The sequence below is a fragment of the Lichenostomus cassidix genome, unplaced genomic scaffold (assembly GCF_008360975.1).
Source record: "Lichenostomus cassidix isolate B80296 unplaced genomic scaffold, HeHo_3.0 HiC_scaffold_39, whole genome shotgun sequence".
In the NCBI taxonomy this organism is placed as follows: domain Eukaryota; kingdom Metazoa; phylum Chordata; class Aves; order Passeriformes; family Meliphagidae; genus Lichenostomus; species Lichenostomus cassidix.
In genome coordinates, this window is record NW_028147446.1 from 996,281 (window position 1) to 1,017,179 (window position 20,899).

The window sequence follows — 20,899 nt, forward strand, 5'->3', positions numbered from 1 at the left end:
CACAAAAATCCCAAATTTTGGTGATTTTAGCCCAAATTTAGCCATTTTCCCCCATTTTTGGGACAAAAATCCCCCAAAATTTGGTGATTTTAGCCCAAATTTAACCATTTTCCCCATTTTTGGGACACTGAGGGACCCCAAAATCCCCAAAATTCAGTGATTTTAGCCCAAATTTAACCATTTTTCCCCATTTTTGGGACAAAGTCCCAAATTTTGGTGATTTTAGCCCAAATTCAGCCATTTTCCCCATTTTGGGGACATAAAAATCCCCCAAAATTCTGTGATTTTAGCCCAAATTTAACCATTTTCCCCATTTTTGGGACACAAAAATCCCAAAATTTAGTGATTTTAGCCCAAATTTAGCCATTTTTCCCATTTTTGGGACACCAAGAGACACAAAAATCCCAAATTTTGGTGATTTTAGCCCAAATTTAGCCATTTTCCCCATTTTTGGGACAAAACTCCCCCAAAATTTGGTGATTTTAGCCCAAATTTAACCATTTTTCCCATTTTTGGGACACCAAGGGACACAAAAATCCCAAATTTTGGGGATTTTCGCCCAAATTTAACCATTTCTTCCCCATTTTTGGGACACAAAAATCCCCCAAAATTGGGGGATTTTAGCCCAAATTTAACCATTTTCCCCATTTTTGGGACACCAAGGGACACCAAAATCCCAAAATTGGGGGATTTTAGCCCAAATTTAACCATTTTTCCCCATTTTTGGGACACAAAAATCCCAAATTTCAGTGATTTTCGCCCAAATTTAGCCATTTTTCCCCATTTTTGGGACACCAAGGGACACAAAAATCCCAAATTTTGGTGATTTTAGCCCAAATTTAGCCATTTTCCCCCATTTCTGGGACACAAAAATCCCCCAAAATTCGGTGATTTTAGCCCAAATTTAGCCATTTTCCCCCATTTTTGGGACAAAAATCCCCCAAAATTTGGTGATTTTAGCCCAAATTTAGCTATTTTTCCCCATTTTTGGGACACCAAGAGACATAAAAATCCCAAATTTTGGTGATTTTAGCCCAAATTTAGCCATTTTCCCCATTTTTGGGACAAAACTCCCCCAAAATTCGGTGATTTTAGCCCAAATTTAGCCATTTTTCCCATTTTTGGGACACCAAGGGACACAAAAATCCCAAATTTTGGGGATTTTCGCCCAAATTTAACCATTTCTTCCCCATTTTTGGGACACAAAAATCCCCCAAAATTCTGTGATTTTAGCCCAAATTTAGCAATTTTTCCCATTTTTGGGACAAAATCCCAAATTTCGATGATTTTAACCCAAATTTCCCCATTTTCCCCATTTTTGGGACACAAAAATCCAAAAATCCCAAAATTTTGATGATTTTAGCCCAAAATTCGCCATTTTTTCCCCATTTTTGGGACAAAATCCCAAATTTTGGTGATTTTCGCCCAAATTTAGCCATTTTCCCCCATTTTTGGGACAAAAATCCCCCAAAATTCGGTGATTTTAGCCCAAATTTAACCATTTTTCCCATTTTTGGGACACCAAGAGACACAAAAATCCCAAAATTTGGTGATTTTAGCCCAAATTTAACCATTTTCCCCATTTTTGGGACACTGAGGGACCCCAAAATCCCTAAAATTCAGTGATTTTAGCCCAAATTTAACCATTTTTCCCCATTTTTGGGACAAAGTCCCAAATTTTGGTGATTTTAGCCCAAATTCAGCCATTTTCCCCATTTTGGGGACATAAAAATCCCCCAAAATTCTGTGATTTTAGCCCAAATTTAGCCATTTTCCCCCATTTTTGGGACAAAAATCCCCCAAAATTCGGTGATTTTAGCCCAAATTTAGCCATTTTTCCCATTTTTGGGACACCAAGGGACACAAAAATCCCAAATTTTGGGGATTTTCGCCCAAATTTAACCATTTCTTCCCCATTTTTGGGACACAAAAATCCCCCAAAATTCTGTGATTTTAGCCCAAATTTAGCAATTTTTCCCCCATTTTTGGGACAAAAATCCACCAAAATTTGGTGATTTTAGCCCAAATTTAACCATTTTTCCCCATTTTTGGGACAAAATCCCAAATTTCAGTGATTTTAGCCCAAATTTAGCCATTTTTCCCATTTTTGGGACACCAAGGGACACAAAAATCCCAAATTTTGGTGATTTTAGCCCAAATTTAGCCATTTTCCCCATTTTGGGGACATAAAAATCCCCCAAAATTCTGTGATTTTAGCCCAAATTTAGCAATTTTTCCCCATTTTTGGGACAAAAATCCCAAATTTTGGTGATTTTAGCCCAAATTTAGCCATTTTCCCCATTTTGGGGACATAAAAATCCCCCAAAATTCTGTGATTTTAGCCCAAATTTAGCCATTTTTCCCCATTTTTGGGACAAAAATCCCAAATTTTGGTGATTTTAGCCCAAATTTAACCAATTTTCCCCATTTTTGGGACACAAAAATCCCCCAAAATTCTGTGATTTTAGCCCAAATTTAGCCATTTTTCCCATTTTTGGGACATAAAAATCCCAAAATCGCAAAATTTTGATTATTTTCACCCAAATTTAACAATTTTCCCCATTTGTTTGACAAAATCCCAAATTTTGGTGATTTTCGCCCAAATTTCACCATTTTTCCCATTTTTTTACCTTCCTGCCACCAGAATCTGCAAAAAAAAGAATTAATTAGCGATTAATTAATTATTTCCCTAATTATTATCACTCAATCAGATCCTTTCTTAATTAACAATGAGGTTAATTAGCTTCTCTGTTAATTACCGATGGAGTAATTAGAATTTTTTTTAAATTAATGATTAATTAGCTCCTCTCTGAAATGTTGCACTAATTAGCTCCACCCCAATTAAGAATGAGCATAATTAGCCCCGGTGGTAATTAGTCGCCCCAGTAATTAATGAGGGGGTTAATTAACACCAACACTAATTAATGAGGGGGTTAATTAACACCAACATTAATTAATTAGGGGGGTAATTAGCCCCATCCCTAATTAAGAGTGTGAAACAGCTCCACCCCTAATTAATAACGAGCAATTAGCAATCCCCTAATTAACACTGTTGCAATTATCTCCTCTAATTAACGGCGGGTAATTAGCTCCTCTGCTAATTAGCACTGGGAGTAATTAACTCGGGCGGTAATTAGCCCAAACCCTAATTAACGGCAGAGCTAATTGACCTCGCGCTTAATTAAAGCTTGGCGTTAATTAGCGATCCCACAATGCCTTGCGGCGTGTCGGCCATCTTGGATCCCATAATGCACTGCAGTGTCGGCCATCTTGTATCCCATAATGCACTGCACTGTCAGCCATCTTGGATCCTATAATTCTTAGTGTCGGCCATCTTGTATCCCACAATTCCCAGCTTTATGTCGGCCATCTTGTATCCCACAATGCCCCATTCTGCGTCGGCCATCTTGTATCCCATCGTGCTTAATGTCGGCCATATTGTATCCCATAATGCACTGCGCTGTCAGCCATCTTGGATCCCACAACACTCAATGTCGGCCATCTTGTATCCCACAATGCCCCACTTTCCCCCTTTCCCTCCTCCCCCAATCCCACAATTCCCTCCCCCAATCCCACAATTCCCTCCCCCAATCCCACAATTCCCAATCCCACAATTCCCCGTTCCCCGTCGGCCATCTTGTATCCCAGCATGCCGCTCACCGCCCTTCCCGCAGCCTCCGGCCCGCCCCAGGCACTCCTTGTGGGCAGCTGTCCGGCAGCGGCTGCAGCGATAGCCCTGGTAGAAGGTGCCCCTGCGGACACGGGGACGGAGGGGACATGAGGGGACATGTGGGCGTGGGGGACAGCGGCGGCCACGGCCACACCCGCCAGGAGTGACCAGTGCGTGACCCATCCAGGAGTGACCAATGCATGACCCATCCAGGAGTGACCAGTCCGTGATGGACCTGAGAACACCCAGGAGTGACCAGTCCGTGATGGACCTGAGCCCACCCGGAATGACCAGTCTGTGACCCACCCAGGAGTGACCAGTCCGTGATGGACCTGAGAACATCCAGGAGTGACCAGTCCATGACCCATCCAGGAGTGACCAGTCCGTGATGGACCTGAGCCCACCCGGAATGACCAGTCTGTGACCCACCCAGGAGTGACCAGTCCGTGATGGACCTGAGAACATCCAAGAGTGACCAGTCCATGACCCACCCAGGAGTCCATGATGGACCTGGGAACACCCAGGAGTGACCAGTCCGTGATGGACCTGAGCCCACCAAGAGTGACCGGTCCACGGCCCCCCCAGGATTTGGCCCACCCAACCTTGACCCACCTTGGCCTTGACCCACCTTGACCTCCACCAACCTTGACCCACCTTGGCTTTGACCTCCATCCAACCTTGACCAAACTTGGTCTTGACCCACCTTGACCTCCACCAACCTTGACCCACCTTGGCTTTGACCTCCATCCAACCTTGACCAAACTTGGTCTTGACCCACCTTGTTCTCCACCCAACCTTGACCCACCGTGACCTCCATCCAACCTTGACCCACCTTGATGTCCACTCAACCTTGACCCACCTTGACCTCCACCAACCCTTGACCAAACTTGGTCTTGACCCACCTTGTTGTTCTCCACCCAACCTTGACCCACCTTGAGCTCCACTCAACCTTGACCCACCTTGACCTCAGCCCAACCTTGACCCACCTTGACCTCAGCCCAACCTTGACCCACCTTGACCTCAGCCCAACCTTGACCCATCTCGTTGTTCTCCACCCAACCCTTGACTCACCTTGATCTCAACCCAACCTTGACCCACCTTGACCTCAACCCAACCTTGACCCACCTTGATCTTGACCCATCTCATTGTTCTCCACCCAACCCTTGACCCACCTTGACCTCAACCCAACTCTTGACCAACCTTGTGACCACTCAGGGCTTGACCCCCCACCACCCCAAGGCTTGACCCATCTTCACCTTGACCTTCTCATGACTCCACCCACCCCGCCCATCACCATCTCCTACCTCAACCCACCCCAGGCCTGACCCCCCTTGACCTCATCCCAGGACCCCAGGACGTCATTTTGGGATCCTACCTCAGCAACATCTGGCAGGCCTTGCAGGACGTGGTCTCCTCGAAGGAGAACATCTGGAAGTCGTGTCCATCGGCCAGGGCGTTCTCAGGGAAGATGTTGGACCTGCCGGACATGGGGACAACCTGGGTCTGGTGGGACCACCCTGGGACCACGCGGTGGGGTGGGTGTGTCCCCACCATGGGGACAGGGCCACCTACAGGGCCATCTCGAACTGCTCCAGCCACTTCTTCTTCAGCTCGCGCGTCTTGAAGAAGAGCTCGTAGTCCTGCAGGCCGGCTGTGTCCAGCAGCATGAAGGTGTGGGACCACTGGGGGGGTGGGAGGGGTCAGCCACGCCCCCCCAAGGGGATATTGGGGTCACAACCCCCCCAAGGGGTCACCGGGTGGTGTCCACTGGGGGTGTGGACACCAGAGTTTGGCAGGGACCAGGATCTGGGAATCCACCAGGGAATGGAGTTTTGGGATCCACCAGGGAATGGGGTTTTGGGATCCACCAGGGACGTGGACTCATGGATCCACCAAGGAATGGAGTTTTGGGGTCCACCAGGGACCAGGATCTTGGGATCCACCAGACTGGACATCTCTGAGGTCATTGGGAAGAGGACACTGGGACCACCAGGACCTGGACACTTGGGACCACCAGTGACCAAGGTCCCACCAGACTGGACATCTCTGAGGTCATTGAGATCTGAGATCATTGAGCTCATTGAGGTCTGAGAACACCAGGACCACCAGGACCTGGACACTTGTGACCACCAGTGACCAAGATCCCACCAGACTGGACATCTCTGAGATCACTGGGAAGAGGACACCAGGACCACCAAGACCTGGACACTTGTGACCACCAGTGACCAAGGTCCTGGGATCTAGCATACTGAACATTTCTGAGGTCATTGGGAAAAGGACCACCAAGACATGGACACTTGTGACCATGAGTGACCAACATCCCACCAGACTGGACATCTCTGAGATCATTGGGAAGAGGACACCAGGACCACCAGTGACCAAGATCCCACCAGACTGGACCTCTGAGATCATTGGGAAGAGGACACCAGGACCACCAGGACCACCAGGACCACCAGGACCACCAGGACCTGGACACTGATGTCCCCCAGGCTCCGATGTCCCCGCGGTGTCCCCAGTACCTTCTTGCCATCGCGGGGCCCGAGGCCACCATCCCGCAGCTGGTGGCTCTGCAGGTCCACCACGTCCTTGGCCTCGTAGGAGTCTCCGCGGCGCTTGCAGATGATCAGGGCCTTGTCCAGCAGGAAGCCATACCTGGGGACACCTGGGGGTGGCACCGTGTCCCCGAGGCCACCGCGCCCCTTGGGGTGACCCCACGGCTGCCCTGGAGTGGCCCTGGCTTTGTGACGGGGGTGTCCCCAAAGTGTCCCTGTGCTCCCAGCCTTGGGTCCTCGTGGGTGTACCCAGAATGTCCCCATGATGTCCCTATGTCCCCATGGTGTCCCCATGATGTCCCGATGTCCCTGTGGTGTCCCCATGATGTCCCCATGGTGTCCCCATGGTGTCCCCATGATGTTCCTATGTCCCTATGGTGTCCCCATGGATGTCCTCATGGACGTCCCCATCTCCCTGTGGTGTCCCCATGATGCCCCCATGTCCCCATGATGTCCCCATGGTGTCCCCATGGATGTTCCTCTGTCCCTGTCATCTCCCCAAGATGTCCCTCATGTGTCCCCCATGTCCCTGTGGTGTCCCCATGGTGTCCCCATATTGCTGTGATGTCCCCTGATGTCCCCATGGTGCCCCTATGGTGTCCCCAGGTGTCCCCAAGATGTCTCCAGGTGTCCCCGTGGTGTCCCCCTGTCCACAGGTGTCCCCATGGTGTCCCTGAGATGTCCCTATGGTGTCCCTAGGGGTCCCCATGGTGTCCCCATGGATGTTCCCCTGTCCCTGTGGTGTCCCCATGGTGTCCCCGTGGTGTTCCCATGGATGTCCCCATGTCCATGTGGTGTCCCCATGATGTCCCCATGATGCCCCTATGTCCCCAGGTGTCCCCATGATGTCCCCATGATGCCCCTATGTCCCCAGGTGTCCCCATGGATGTCCCCATGGTGTCCCCATGGATGTTCCTCTGTCCCTGTGGTGTCCCCATGGTGTCCCTGTGGTGTCCCCATGATGTCCCCATGGTGTCCCCAGGTGTCTCTGTGGTGTCCCCATGGTGTCCCCGTGGTGTTCCCATGGATGTCCCCATGTCCCCGTGGTGTCCCCATGGTGTCTCCCTGTCCACAGGTGTCCCCATGGTGTCCCTGAGGTGTCCCTATGGTGTCCCTAGGTGTCACCATGGTATATCCAGGTGTCCCCATGTCCCCGGGTGTCCCCATGGTGTTCCCATGGATGTTCCTCTGTCCCTGTGGTGTCCCCATGATGTCCTCATGTCCCTGTGGTGTCCCCATGGATGTTCCCATGGTGTCCCCGTGGTGTCCTCATGTCCACAGGTGTCCCCCAGGTGTCCCCATGTCCCCAGGTGTGCCAAGGTGTCCCCATGGTGTCCCCAGGTGTCCCCATGTCCCACCTGTCCACCTTGGAGCGTCTCTCGGTGCTGCAGACCTTCAGCTCGCCGTCGATCTTGGGACGTCCGAACTGCGCCAGGGACTGCGGCTGGGCCGGACAGAGGGACAGATGGACATTGGGGTGGACATTGGGATGGGATGGACATTGAGATGGGATGGGATGGACATTGGGATGGGATGGACATTGGGATGGGATGGACATTGGGATGGGATGGACATTGGGGTGGACATTGGGATGGGATGGACATTGGGATGGACATTGGGATGGGATGGACATTGGGATGGACATTGGGATGGGATGGACATTGGGGTGGACATTGGGATTGGATGGACATTGGGATGGACAGTGGGATGGGATGGACATTGGGATGGACATGGTAATGGGATGGACATTGGGGTGGACATTGGGATGGGATGGACATTGGGATGGGATGGACATTGGGATTGGATGGACATTGGGAATGGGATGGACATTGGGGTGGGATGGGATGGACAGCAGGAATGGGACACTGGGATGGGATGGACATTAGGATTGGATGGACATTGGGATGGGATGGACATTGGGATGGACATTGGGGTGGACATTGGGATGGACATTGAGATGGACATGGGATGGACATTGGGATGGGATGGACATTAGGGTGGGATGGACACTGGGAACAGGACACCAGGAATGGGGCAGTTTGGGGGTCCCAGGGGAGCTTTGGGGGTCCCAGGGGAGTCCCGGCTGGGATTTGGGGGATTTTGGGGAGGATTTTGGGGAATTTGGGGTTGCCCACCATGTTGTGCAGGCAGAGCTGGATGCTGGTCAGCTGCTTTAGGGTCTCGTTGTCCCTCTTGACCTCATTGACACACTGGGCAAGGTCCTGGGGGTGACCCTGGTCAGAACCCCAAATCCTCCCCGGAACCCCAAATCTGCCCAGGAACCCCAAAATCCTCCCAGGAACCCCAAATCCTCCCAGGAACCCCAAAATCCTCCCAGGAACCCCAAAATCTACCTTGGAAACCCCAAATCCCCCCAGGAATCCCTAAATGTTCCCTGGAACCCCAAAATCCTCCCTGGAAATCCTAAATCATCCCTGGAACCCCAAAATCCTCCTTAGAAAACCACAAGTCCCCTGAGGAACCCCCAAATCCTCCCAGGAACCCCAAAATCCCCCCAGGAACCCCAAAATCCTCCCTAGAAACCCCAAATTCCCCCAGGAATCCCTAAATCTTCCCTGGAACCCCAAAATCCTCCTTAGAAACCCCAAAATCCCCTCAGGAACCCCCAAAATCCTCCTTAGAAACCCGAAATCCCCCCAGGAATTTTTAAATCTTCCCTGGAACCCCAAAATCCTCCTTGGAAACCCCAAATTCCCTCAGGAACCCCAAAATCCTCCCAGGAATCCCAAAATCCTCCCAGGACCCCCAAAAAAGCCCCCAAAACCACCCTGGATCCCCAAATTCCCCCCAAATCCCCCCCAAATCCTCCCAGGACCCCAAAAATCCCCCAAAAAACCCGTTCAGGACTCCCAAAATCCCCCCAAAACCGCCCAAAAAGCCCCCCAAATCCCCCCAGACCATTCAGGACCCCCCAAAAGACCCCCAAATCCTCCCCAAAACCTCCCAAAACCCCCCAAAAAAGCCCCCAAAATCCCCCAGGACCCCCAAATCCCCAAAACCTCTCAGAACCCCAAAAGCCCCCCAAATCCCCCCAAATTTCTCCCCCAGTCCTCCAGGACCCCAAAATCCTTCCAAAACCTCTCAGGACCCCCAAAACCCCCATATCCCCCCAAAACCCCTCCCAGGACTCCCAAATCTTCCCCAAACCTCTCAGAACCCCCAAAAAGCCCCTAAAACCTCCCAAAACCCCAAAAAAGCCCCCCAAAATCCCCCCAAACCTCCCAGAACCCCAAAACCCCAGGACCCCCAACCCCCCAAAACCTCTCAGAACCCCCAAAAAGCCCCCAAAACCTCCCAAAACCTCCCAGGACCCCAAAAAGCCCCCAAATGCCCCCAAAACCTCCCAGGGCCCCCAAACCCCTCAGAACCCTCCAAAATCCCCCCAAAAACCCCCAAATTTCCCCCAAACCCACCCTCATGGCGTCCAGCGCCCCCCGCAGTCTCTCGCGCTCGGCCGCGTCGGGGGTCAGCTTGACCAGCTCCTGGGGGGGCAGAGGGGAGGAGTCAGGTGTGCCCAGGTGTGCTCCAGGTGTGCTCCAGGTGTGTCCCCAGGTGTGCTCAAGTGTCCCCAATGTCCCCAGGTGTGCCCAGGTGTGCCCAGGTGTGTCCCCAGGTGTGCTCAAGTGTCCCCAATGTCCCCAGGTGTGCCCAGGTGTGCTCAGGTGTCACCTGGAGCAGCAGGTGGTATTTCAGCACTCTCTGCACGTCCCCAGGTGTCCCCAGGTGTGTCCCAAATGCCCTCAGGTGTGACTCCAGCTGTCCCCAGGTGTGCCCCCAGGTGTGCCCAGGTGTCCTCAGCTGTCCCCAGCTGTCCCCAGGTGTGCCCAGGTGTGCCCCCAGGTGTGCCCAGGTGTGTCCCCAGGTGTGCCCAGGTGTGCCCCAAGTGTGCCCAGGTGTGTCCCCAGGTGTCCCCAGGTGTGTCCCCAATGTCCCCAGGTGTGTCCCCAATATCCCCAGGTGTGCCCAGGTGTGCTCAGGTGTCCCCAGGTGTGCCCAGGTGCGCTCAGGTGTCACCTGGAGCAGCAGGTGGTATTTCAGCACTCTCTGCATGTCCCCAGGTGTGTCCCCAATGCCCTCAGGTGTGTCCCCAGGTGTGCCCCAGGTATCCCCAATGTCCCCAGGTGTGCCCAGGTGTGCTCAGGTGTCACCTGGAGCAGCAGGTGGTATTTCAGCACTCTCTGCACGTCCCCAGGTGTGTCCCCAATATCCCCAGCTGTCCCCAGCTGTCCCCAGGTGTGTCCCAGGTGTGTCCCCAATGTCCCCAGGTGTGCCCAGGTGTGCTCAGGTGTCACCTGGAGCAGCAGGTGGTATTTCAGCACTCTCTGCACCGGCACCATCAGCAGGTCCCGCAGCGAGAATCGCCCGTTGTTGGCGCGCAGAGAACACTCCTGGGGGCAGTTTGGGGTCAGTTGGGGACATTTTGGGACATTTGGGGTCATTTGGGGTAATTTGGGGTCAGTCTGGGGTCAGTTTGGGGTCAGTTTGGGGTCAGTTTGGGGGATTTTGGGTCATTTGGGGTCAGTTTGGGGCCATTTGGGACACTTTGGGTCATTTGGGGTCAGTTTGGGTCATTTGGGGTCAGTTTGGGGTCAGTTTGGGTAATTTTGGGGTAATTTTGGGGTCATTTTAGGGTCAGTTTGGGTCATTTGGGTCATTTTAGGGTCAGTTTGGGTCATTTGGGCTCATTTGAGGACATTTTGGGGTCATTTGGGGTCAGTTTGGGACATTTGGGGTCAGCTTGGGGTCAGTTTGGGTAAATTTGGGTCAGTTTTGGGTAAATTTGGGTCAGTTTGAGTCATTTGGGGTCATTTGGTGTCACTTTGGTTCATTTGGGGGATTTTGGGGTGTTTTGGGATGTTTTGGGGGTGTTTTGGGGCATTTTTGGGGGATTTTGTGGTGTTTTGGGGTGTTTTGGAATGGTTTTGGGATGTTTTTGGGGTGTTTGTGGGATTTTGGGGTGCTTTTGTGATGTTTTGTGGTGTTTTGTGTTGTTTTTGGGGGATTTTGGGAGTTTTGGGGGATTTTGGGATGTTTTGGGGTGTTTTTGGGGTGTTTTTGTGATGTTTTGGTGTGTTTTGGGGTGTTTTTGGGGGATTTTGATGTGTTTTCGGATGTTTTTGGGGGATTTTGGGATGTTTTTGTGGTGTTTTTGTGGGATTTTGCAGTGGTTTTGGGGTGTTTTGTGGGGATTTTGTGGTGATTTGGGGGGATTTGGGGTGTTTTTTGGGGATTTTAAGGAGTTTTGAGGTGGTTTTGGTGGATTTTGGGTCATTTTTGGGGGATTTTGGGGTGTTTTGGGGGTGTTTTTGGGGGATTTTGGGCTCACCTGGAGCTTCATGCGCAGGTCAGTGCTGCCGGACAGTTGGTCCAGGCGGCGAGCGGCGACTTCCACCTGGCTGCAGTAGCGGCCGTAGAGCAGGAACCTGAGTGGACATCCAAAATTCACCCAAATCCACCCAAAATTCACAAAAATCCACCCAAAATCTGCCCAAATCCACCCAAAATTCACAAAAATCCACCCAAATCCACCCAAAATTCATAAAAATCTACCCAAAATCTGCCCAAATCCACCCCAAATCTGCCCAAATCCACCCCAAATCCACCAAAATCTACCCAAAATTCACCCAAATCCACCCAAAATTCATAAAAATCTACCCAAAATCTGCCCAAATCCACCCAAAATTCACCCAAATCCACCCCAAATCCACCAAAATCTACCCAAAATTCACCCAAATCCACTCAAAATCTACAAAAATCCTCCCAAAATCTGCCCAAATCCACATAAAATCCACCCAAATCCACAAAAATACACAAAAATCTACTCAAAATCTGCCCAAATCCACCCAAAATCCACAAAAATCTACTCAAAATCTGCCCAAATCCACCCAAAATCCACAGAAATCCATCCAAAATCCACAGAAATCTACCCAAAATGCACCCAAATCCACCCAAAATTCACCCAAATCCACCCCAAATCTGCCCAAATCCACAAAAATCTACCCAAAATCTCAGAATTCCATCCAAAATCCACAAAAATCTACCCAAAATTCACCCAAATCCACAAAAATCCACCTAAATCTACCCAAAATCCATGAAAATCTACCCAAAATCTGCCCAAATCCACCCAAAATCTGCCCAAATCCACTCAAAATTCACAAAAATCCACCCAAAATCCGCCCAAAATCTCAGAATTCCATCCAAAATCCACAAAAATCCACCCAAAATCCACCTAAATCTACCCAAAATCTGCCCAAATCCACCCAAATCCGCAGAAATCCATCCAAAATCCACCCAAAATCTACCCAAAATCCACAAAAGTTTACCCCAAATCCACAAAAATCTGCCCAGATCCACCCAAAAATCCACAAAAATCTACCCCAAAATCCCCCCAAATCCCCCTCAAAACTCACCAATTCCCCCCAAATCCCACAGAACTCCCCCCAAAACTTCCTCAGCCCTCCCCCAATCCTCCAGGACCTTCCCCAAAACCCCTAAACTTCACCCAAATTTCCCCAAATCACCTTCCTTGTACCGAGAAGAGCAAAGTAGCTCTCTGCTCCCCGGCCCTCATCCCCCAAAACCTCAAATCCCCCAATGGCCCCAGGACCCCTGCTCAAAAAACCCCCAAATTCACCCTGTACCCCCAATTGCTTCAACTCCTTTCGCAGGAGAGGGGAGTCTCCCCCGCGCTCCCAAATTCCCTCATCCTAAATCCCCTTTAAATCTCCGAATTTCAAGTCTCCCTATATCTCCCTCCACCTCCCAATCTCCTCCAGGACCCCAAAATTGCCCCAAAATCACCCCAAAATTCCCCAAATCCTCCCTAGGGCCCCGGGACCACCCCCAAATTCACCCCAAAATCCCCCAAATTTCACCCAAATTTCCCCCAAATCACCTCTCCTTGTACCGCAGGAAGAGCGGCGGCAGCTCTCTGCTCCCCCCGGCGCTCCCAAATTCCCCCAAAACTCCCCAAAATCCCCCCAAATCCTCCCCAGGACCCCCAACCCCAAAATCCCCCAAAATCCCCCAAATCCCCCAAAATTTTCCCAAAATCCCCCAAATTTCCCAAATCACCTCTCTGGCCGCAGGAAGAGCGGCGGCAGCTCTCTCTCCCCGGCTCCCAAATTTCCCCAAACTCCCAAAATCCCCCAAATCCTCCCCAGGACCCCAAAATCCCCCAAAACTCCCAAAATCCCCAAATTCACCCCCAAAATCCCCAAATTTCCCCCAAATCACCTCTCCTTGTACCGCAGGAAGAGCGGCGGCAGCTCTCTGCTCCCCCCGGCGCTCCCAAATTCCCCCAAAACTCCCCAAAATCCCCAAAACTCCCCAAATCCTCCCAAATCCACCCCAGGACCCCAAAATCCCCAAAACTCCCAAATTTCAAAAATCCCCAAAATTCACCCCAAAATCCCCCAAATTTGCCCCAAATCACGTCTCCTTGTACCGCAGGAAGAGCGGCGGCAGCTCTCTGCCCCCCGGCTCTTCCCCCAAAACTCCCCCAAATCCTCCCCAGGACCCCCACCCCAAATTCCCCAAAATCCCCACCACCCCAAAATCCCCAAATTTCCCCCAAATCACCTCTCCTTGTACCGCAGGAAGAGCGGCGGCAGCTCTCTGCTCCCCGGCGCTCCCAAATTCCAAAATCCCCAAAATCCCCTCAAATCCTCCCCAGGACCCCCAAAATCCCCAAAATCCCCCAAATCCCCCAAAATTTTCCCAAAATCCCCCAAATTCGCCCCAAATCACCTCTCCTTGTAGCGCAGGAAGAGCGGCGGCAGCTCTCTGCTCCCCCCGGCGCTCCCCAGCGCCCCCCGCAGGTCAGCCAGGAAACGGCGGTGCAGCTCCAGCAGCTCCTGCGGAAACTGGGCTGACTGGGAGCACTGGGAGGGACTGGGAACCCGAACTGGGCTTACTGGGAGCACTGGGAGGGACTGGGAGGGACTGGGAACCCGAACTGGGCTTACTGGGAGCACTGGGAGGGACTGGGAGGGGTTACTGGGAGCGCTGGGAGGGACTGGGAATGGGGGAAACCCCCAAACTGGGGTCACTGGGAGCACTGGGAGGGACTGGGAAGCTGAACTGGGGGCACTGGGAGTTACTGGGAGGGACTGGGAACCTGAACTGGGAGCACTGGGAGCATTGGGAGGGACTGGGAGGGACTGGGAAGCCGAACTGGGGGTACTGGGAGTTACTGGGAGGGACTGGGAACCTGAATTGGAGGTACTGGGAGTTACTGGGAGGGACTGGGAACGCGAACTGGGCTTACTGGGAGCACTGGGAGGGACTGGGAGAGCTTACTGGGAGCACTGGAAGGGACTGTGAACCCGAACTGGGCTTACTGGGAGCACTGGAAGGGACTGTGAACCCGAACTGGGCTTACTGGGAGCACTGGGAGGGACTGGGAACCCGAACTGGGCTTACTGGGAGCACTGGGAGGGACTGGGAAGCTGAATTGGGGGCACTGGGAGGGACTGGGAGGGACTGGGAACCCGAACTGGGCTTACTGGGAGCACTGGGAGGGACTGGGAGGGACTGGGAACCCGAACTGGGGGTACTGGGAGTTACTGGGAGGGACTGGGAACCTGAATTCGGGGTACTGGGAGCACTGGGAGGGACTGGGAACCCGAACTGGGCTTACTGGGAGCACTGGGAGGGACTGGGAAGCTGAATTGGGGGCACTGGGAGTTACTGGGAGGGACTGGGAACCTGAACTGGGAGCACTGGGAGCATTGGGAGGGACTGGGAGGGACTGGGAAGCCGAACTGGGGGTACTGGGAGTTACTGGGAGGGACTGGGAACCTGAATTCGGGGTACTGGGAGTTACTGGGAGGGACTGGGAACGCGAACTGGGCTTACTGGGAGCACTGGGAGGGACTGGGAGAGCTTACTGGGAGCACTGGAAGGGACTATGAACCCGAACTGGGCTTACTGGGAGGGACTGGGAGGGACTGGGAGGGGTTACTGGGAGCACTGGGAGGGACTGGGAACCCGCACTGGGCTTACTGGGAGCACTGGGAGGGACTGGGAAGCTGAATTGGGGGTACTGGGAGTTACTGGGAGGGACTGGGAACCTGAACTGGGCTTACTGGGAGTACTGGGAGGGACTGGGAGGGGTGGGAAACCCCAAACTGGGCTTACTGGGAGCACTGGGAGGGGCTGGGAATGGGAGAGAAACCCGAACTGGGGTTACTGGGAGCACTGGGAAGGTCACTGGGATGGTCACTGGGAGGATCAGTGGTGTTACTGGGACAGTCACTGGGGTCAGTGGGAAGGTCACTGGTGTCACTGGGATGGTCACTGGGATGGTCACTGGTGTCACTGGTGTCACTGGGATGGTCACTGATGTCACTGGGGTCACTGGGATGGTCACTGGGAAGGTCACTGGGATGGTCACTGGGAAGGTCCCCGGTGTCCCCGGTGTCACTGGGATGGTCACTGGGATGGTCACTGGGATGGTCACTGGGATGGTCACTGGGATGGTCACTGGGATGGTCACTAGGAAGGTCACTGGGATGGTCACTGGGATGGTCACTGGTGTCACTAGGATGGTCACTGGGAAGGTCACTGGGATGGTCACTGGGAAGGTCCCCGGTGTCCCCGGTGTCACTGGGATGGTCACTGGGATGGTCACTGGGATGGTCACTAGGAAGGTCACTGGGATGGTCACTAGGATGGTCACTGGTGTCACTAGGATGGTCACTGGGATGGTCACTAGGATGGTCACTGGTGTCACTAGGATGGTCACTAGGAAGGTCAGTGGGATGGTCACTGGGATAGTCACTGGTGTCACTGGGGTCACTGGTGTCACTAGGATGGTCACTGGGATGGTCACTAGGATGGTCACTGGTGTCACTGGTGTCACTGGGAAGGTCCCCGGTGTCCCCGGTGTCCCCGGTGTCACTGGTGTCACTAGGATGGTCACTAGGATGGTCACTGGTGTCACTGGTGTCACTGGGAAGGTCCCCGGTGTCCCCAGTGTCACTGGTGTCACTAGGATGGTCACTGGGATGGTCACTGGGATGGTCACTGGGAAGGTCACTGGGAAGGTCCCCGGTGTCCCCGGTGTCACTGGTGTCACTAGGATGGTCACTAGGAAGGTCAGTGGGATGGTCACTGGTGTCACTGGTGTCACTGGGAAGGTCCCCGGTGTCCCCAGTGTCACTGGTGTCACTAGGATGGTCACTGGGATGGTCACTGGGATGGTCACTGGGAAGGTCCCCGGTGTCCCCGGTGTCACTGGGGTCACTGGGATGGTCACTAGGAAGGTCAGTGGGATGGTCACTGGTGTCACTGGTGTCACTGGGAGGTCCCCGGTGTCCCCAGTGTCACTGGTGTCACTAGGATGGTCACTGGGATGGTCACTGGGATGGTCACTGGGAAGGTCCCCGGTGTCCCCGGTGTCACTGGGGTCACTGGGATGGTCACTGGGATGGTCACTGGGGTGGTCACTAGGATGGTCACTGGTGTCACTGGTGTCACTGGTGTCACTGGGAAGGTCCCCGGTGTCCCCGGTGTCACTGGTGTCACTAGGATGGTCACTGGGATGGTCACTGGTGTCACTGGGGTGGTCACTGGTGTCACTGGTGTCACTGGTGTCACTAGGATGGTCACTAGAAGGGTCACTGGGATGGTCACTGGTGTCACTGGTGTCACTGGGATGGTCACTGGGATGGTCACTGGTGTCACTAGGATGGTCACTGGGATGGTCACTAGGATGGTCACTGGTGTCACTGGTGTCACTGGGAAGGTCCCCGGTGTCCCCGGTGTCACTGGTGTCACTAGGATGGTCACTGGGATGGTCACTGGGATGGTCACTGGTGTCACTGGTGTCACTGGGAAGGTCCCCGGTGTCCCCAGTGTCACTGGTGTCACTAGGAAGGTCACTAGGAAGGTCACTAGGAAGGTCACTGGGAAGGTCCCTGCTGTCCCCGGTGTCACCGGTCAGTCACTGTCACCTCCACGTTGACGAAGACACTCTCCATGTCCTGAGCGCTCAGGAAGTGCCGCAGTGGCCGCAGGAAGTGCTGGGGACATTGGGGACATTGGGGACACTGGGAGTCACTGGGATGGCCCCGATGTCCCCAGTGTCCCCAGTGTCCCCATTTCCCACCATGTCCCCAATGTCCCCAATGTCCTTAATGTCCCCAACATCCCCAATGTCCCCAATGTCCCCAATGTCCCCAATCCTCCTGCTGTCCCCAGTGTCCCCCAATATCCCCATATCCTCAATGCTCCCAATGTCCCTGCTGTCCCCAATGTCCTTGATGTCCCCAATGTCCCCAATGTCCCCAATCCCCTCTCTTTCCCCAATGTCCCCAATGTCCCTGATGTCCCCAGTATCCCCAATCCTCCCAATGTCCCCACTGTCCCTGATGTCCCCAGTGTCCCCACTGTCCCCACCTGGCAGATGGACTCCAGGGTCTCTGTGTACCCCATTATCCCCAATGTCCCCAATGTCCCCAATGTCCGTAATGTCCCCAATGTCCCCAATGTCCGTAATGTCCCCAATGTCTCCAATGTCCCCAATGTCCCAATGTCCCCAATGTCCCCAATTTCCCCAATGTCCCCAATGTCCCCAATGTCCCCAATGTCCCCAATGTCCCCAATGTCCGTAATGTCCCCAATGTCCCCAATGTCCCCAATGTCCCCAATGTCCCCAATGTCCCCAATGTCCCTAATGTCCCCAATGTCCCCAATGTCTCCAATGTCCCCAATGTCCCCAATGTCCCCAATGTCCCCAATCCCCCCGATGTCCCCGCTGTCCCCAATGTCCCCAGTGTCCCCAATCCCCCCGATGTCCCCAATGTCCCTGATGTCCCCGCTGTCCCCACCTGGCAGATGGACTCCAGGGTCTCAGTGTATTTCTCCTCAGTCTGCCGAAGCTCCTGGAGGCAGCAGAGCCTCCGATCGACCCCTGACCTCTGTGGGGACATGGGGACAGTGAGGGGACATGGGGACATGGGGACAGTGAGGGGACAATGTGGGGACAGCATGGGGACAGTGTGGGGACATGGGGACAGTGTGGGGACATGTGTGGGGAGAGCAACGGGGACAGGGATGGGGACATGGGGACAGTGTGGCAACAGGGATGGGCACAGTGTGGGGACAGTGATGGGACAGGGATGGGGACATGGGGACAGTGTGGCAACAGGGATGGGCACAGTGTGGGGACAGTGATGGGACAGGGATGGGGACATGGGGACAGTGAGAGGGACAGTGTGGGGACAGGGATGGGGACATGGGGACAGTGAGGGGACAGTGAGGGGACAGTGATGGGGACATGGGGACGTGAGGGACAGGGATGGGGACATGGGGACAGTGAGGGACAGTGAGGGGACAGTGATGGGGACATGGGGACAGTGAGGGGACAGGATGGGGACATGGGGACAGTGAGGGGGACAGTGTGGGACAGGGATGGGGACATGGGGACAGTGTGGGGACAGGGATGGGGACATGGGGACAGTGAGAGGGACAGTGTGGGGACAGGGATGGGGACATGGGGACAGGGATGGGGACAGCGTGGGGACGGATGGGGACAGTGTGGGGACATGGGGACATGGGGACAGTGAGGGGACAGTGAGGGGACATGGGGACAGTGAGGGGACATGGGGACAGTGTGGGGACATGGGGACATGGGGACAGTGATGGAGACAGTGTGGGGACAGCGATGGGCACAGTGAGGGGACATGGGGACAATCGTGGGGACAGTCATGTACTCCCAGGTGATTTTGGGATCTCCCAGGTGATTTTGGGATCTCCCAGGTGATTTTGATGACTCCCAGGTGGTTTTGGGGTGTCCCAGGTGATTTTGGGAATCCCAGGTATTTTTTTGGGGACTCCCAGCTATTTTTGATGACTCCCAGGTGATTTTTTGGGTCTCCAGGTGATTTTGGGATCTCCCAGGTGATTTTTGATGACTCCCAGGTATTTTTTTGGGGTATCTCAGGTATTTTGGGGTCTCCAGGTGATTTTCAGGCATCCCAGGTATTTTTTGGGGTCTCCAGGTATTTTTGGGCTCTCCCAGGTGATTTTGGGATCTCCCAGGTATATTTTTAGGATCTCCCAGGTAATTTTTTGGGTATCCCAGGTATTTTTGGGGATCTCCCAGGTTTTTTTTTGGGAACTCCCAGCTATTTTTGGGGTCTCCAGGTATTTTTGGGATCTCCCAGGTATTTTTTGGGGTCTCTAGGTGATTTTGGGGTCTCCAGGTGATTTTTGATTACTCCCAGGTATATTTTTTTGGGGTCTCCAGGTGGTTTTTGGGTATCTCAAGTATTTTTTGGGGTATCTCAGGTATTTTTTTGGGGTCTCCAGGTATTTTTGATAACTCCCAGGTATATTTTTGGGGTCTCCAGGTGATTTTGGGGTCTTCCAGGTGATTTTTTTGGGATCTCCCAGGTGATTTTGGGGTCTCCAGGTGATTTTAGGATCTCCCAGGTATATTTTTTGGGATCTCTCCGGTGATTTTAGGATCTCCCAGCTATTTTTGGGATCTCCCAGGTATATTTTTTGGGAACTCCCAGCTATTTTTGGGATCTCCCAGGTATTTTTGGGATCTCCCAGGTATATTTTTTGGGATCTCCCAGGTATTTTTGGGATCTCCCAGGTATTTTTTGGGATCTCCCAGGTATTTTTTGGGATCTCCCAGGTAATTTTTTGGGGTCTCCAGGTATTTTTTGGGATCTCCCAGGTGATTTTGGGATCTCCCAGGTAATTTTTTGGGGTCTCCAGGTATTTTTTGGGATCTCCCAGGTGATTTTGGGATCTCCCAGATGATTTTTGATTACTCCCAGGTATATTTTTTTGGGGTCTCCAGGTGGTTTTTGGGTATCTCAAGTATTTTTTGGGGTCTCCAGGTATTTTTTTGGGGTCTCCAGGTGATTTTAGGATCTCCCAGGTATAATTTTTGGGGTCCCCAGGTGCTTCGGGGTCACACCCACCGCGGCCGGGCTCGGCTCCACCCTCATCAGGTCCTCGTAGATGTCGTCGCCGTCGTCCCCTTCGGCCTCCACGCAGTCGTAGAGGTCATCGTCCTCCTCGGCCGTGTCACTGCGGCCAGGGGACAGCTGGGGACATCCGCCGGACACCCCCGGACACCCCAAACACCCCCCCGGGGGCCTCTGGCTGTCCCCAAATCCTCTTTAATGTCCCCAAATCCTCTTTAATGTCCCCAAATCCCATTTAATGTCCCCAAATCCTCTTTAATGTCCCCAAATCCCCTTTAATGTCCCCAAATCCCCTATAATGTCCCCAAATCCTCTTTAATGTCCCCAAATCCCCATTTAATGTCCCCAAATCCCCTTTAATGTCCCCAAACGCCCTATAATGTCCCCAAATCCTCTTTAATGTCCCCAAATCCCCTATAATGTCCCCAAATCCCCATTTAATGTCCCCAAATCCCCTATAATGTCCCCAAATCCCCATTTAATGTCCCCAAATCCCCTATAATGTCCCCAAATCCTCTTTAATGTCCCCAAATCCCCATTTAATGTCCCCAAATCCTCTTTAATGTCCCCAAATCCCCTTTAATGTCCCCAAATCCCCTTTAATGTCCCCAAATGCCATTTAATGTCCCCAAATCCCCATTTAATGTCCCCAAATTGCCTTTAATGTCCCCAAACGCCCCCAGCTATTTTCCCCAATGTCCCCAAAT

General features: G+C 53.0%; 1 protein-coding gene across 1 annotated transcript in view; it reads right to left on the minus strand.

The window, feature by feature from the left end:
• VAV1 (vav guanine nucleotide exchange factor 1) overlaps positions 1–20,899 on the minus strand; it is a 40,853-nt gene that overhangs the window by 15,686 nt on the left and 4,268 nt on the right. Inside the window, exons 5-17 of the mRNA XM_085046002.1 lie at positions 20,187–20,295; positions 18,078–18,167; positions 17,202–17,270; positions 13,993–14,099; positions 11,570–11,666; positions 10,536–10,631; positions 9,657–9,725; positions 8,358–8,444; positions 7,581–7,666; positions 6,190–6,322; positions 5,243–5,352; positions 5,046–5,147; positions 3,658–3,752 (exon numbers count right to left, since the gene is read on the minus strand). Of these exons, the coding sequence (XP_084902128.1) occupies positions 3,658–3,752; positions 5,046–5,147; positions 5,243–5,352; positions 6,190–6,322; positions 7,581–7,666; positions 8,358–8,444; positions 9,657–9,725; positions 10,536–10,631; positions 11,570–11,666; positions 13,993–14,099; positions 17,202–17,270; positions 18,078–18,167; positions 20,187–20,295 (1,250 nt within the window). The remainder of the gene's footprint in view (positions 1–3,657; positions 3,753–5,045; positions 5,148–5,242; positions 5,353–6,189; positions 6,323–7,580; positions 7,667–8,357; positions 8,445–9,656; positions 9,726–10,535; positions 10,632–11,569; positions 11,667–13,992; positions 14,100–17,201; positions 17,271–18,077; positions 18,168–20,186; positions 20,296–20,899) is intronic.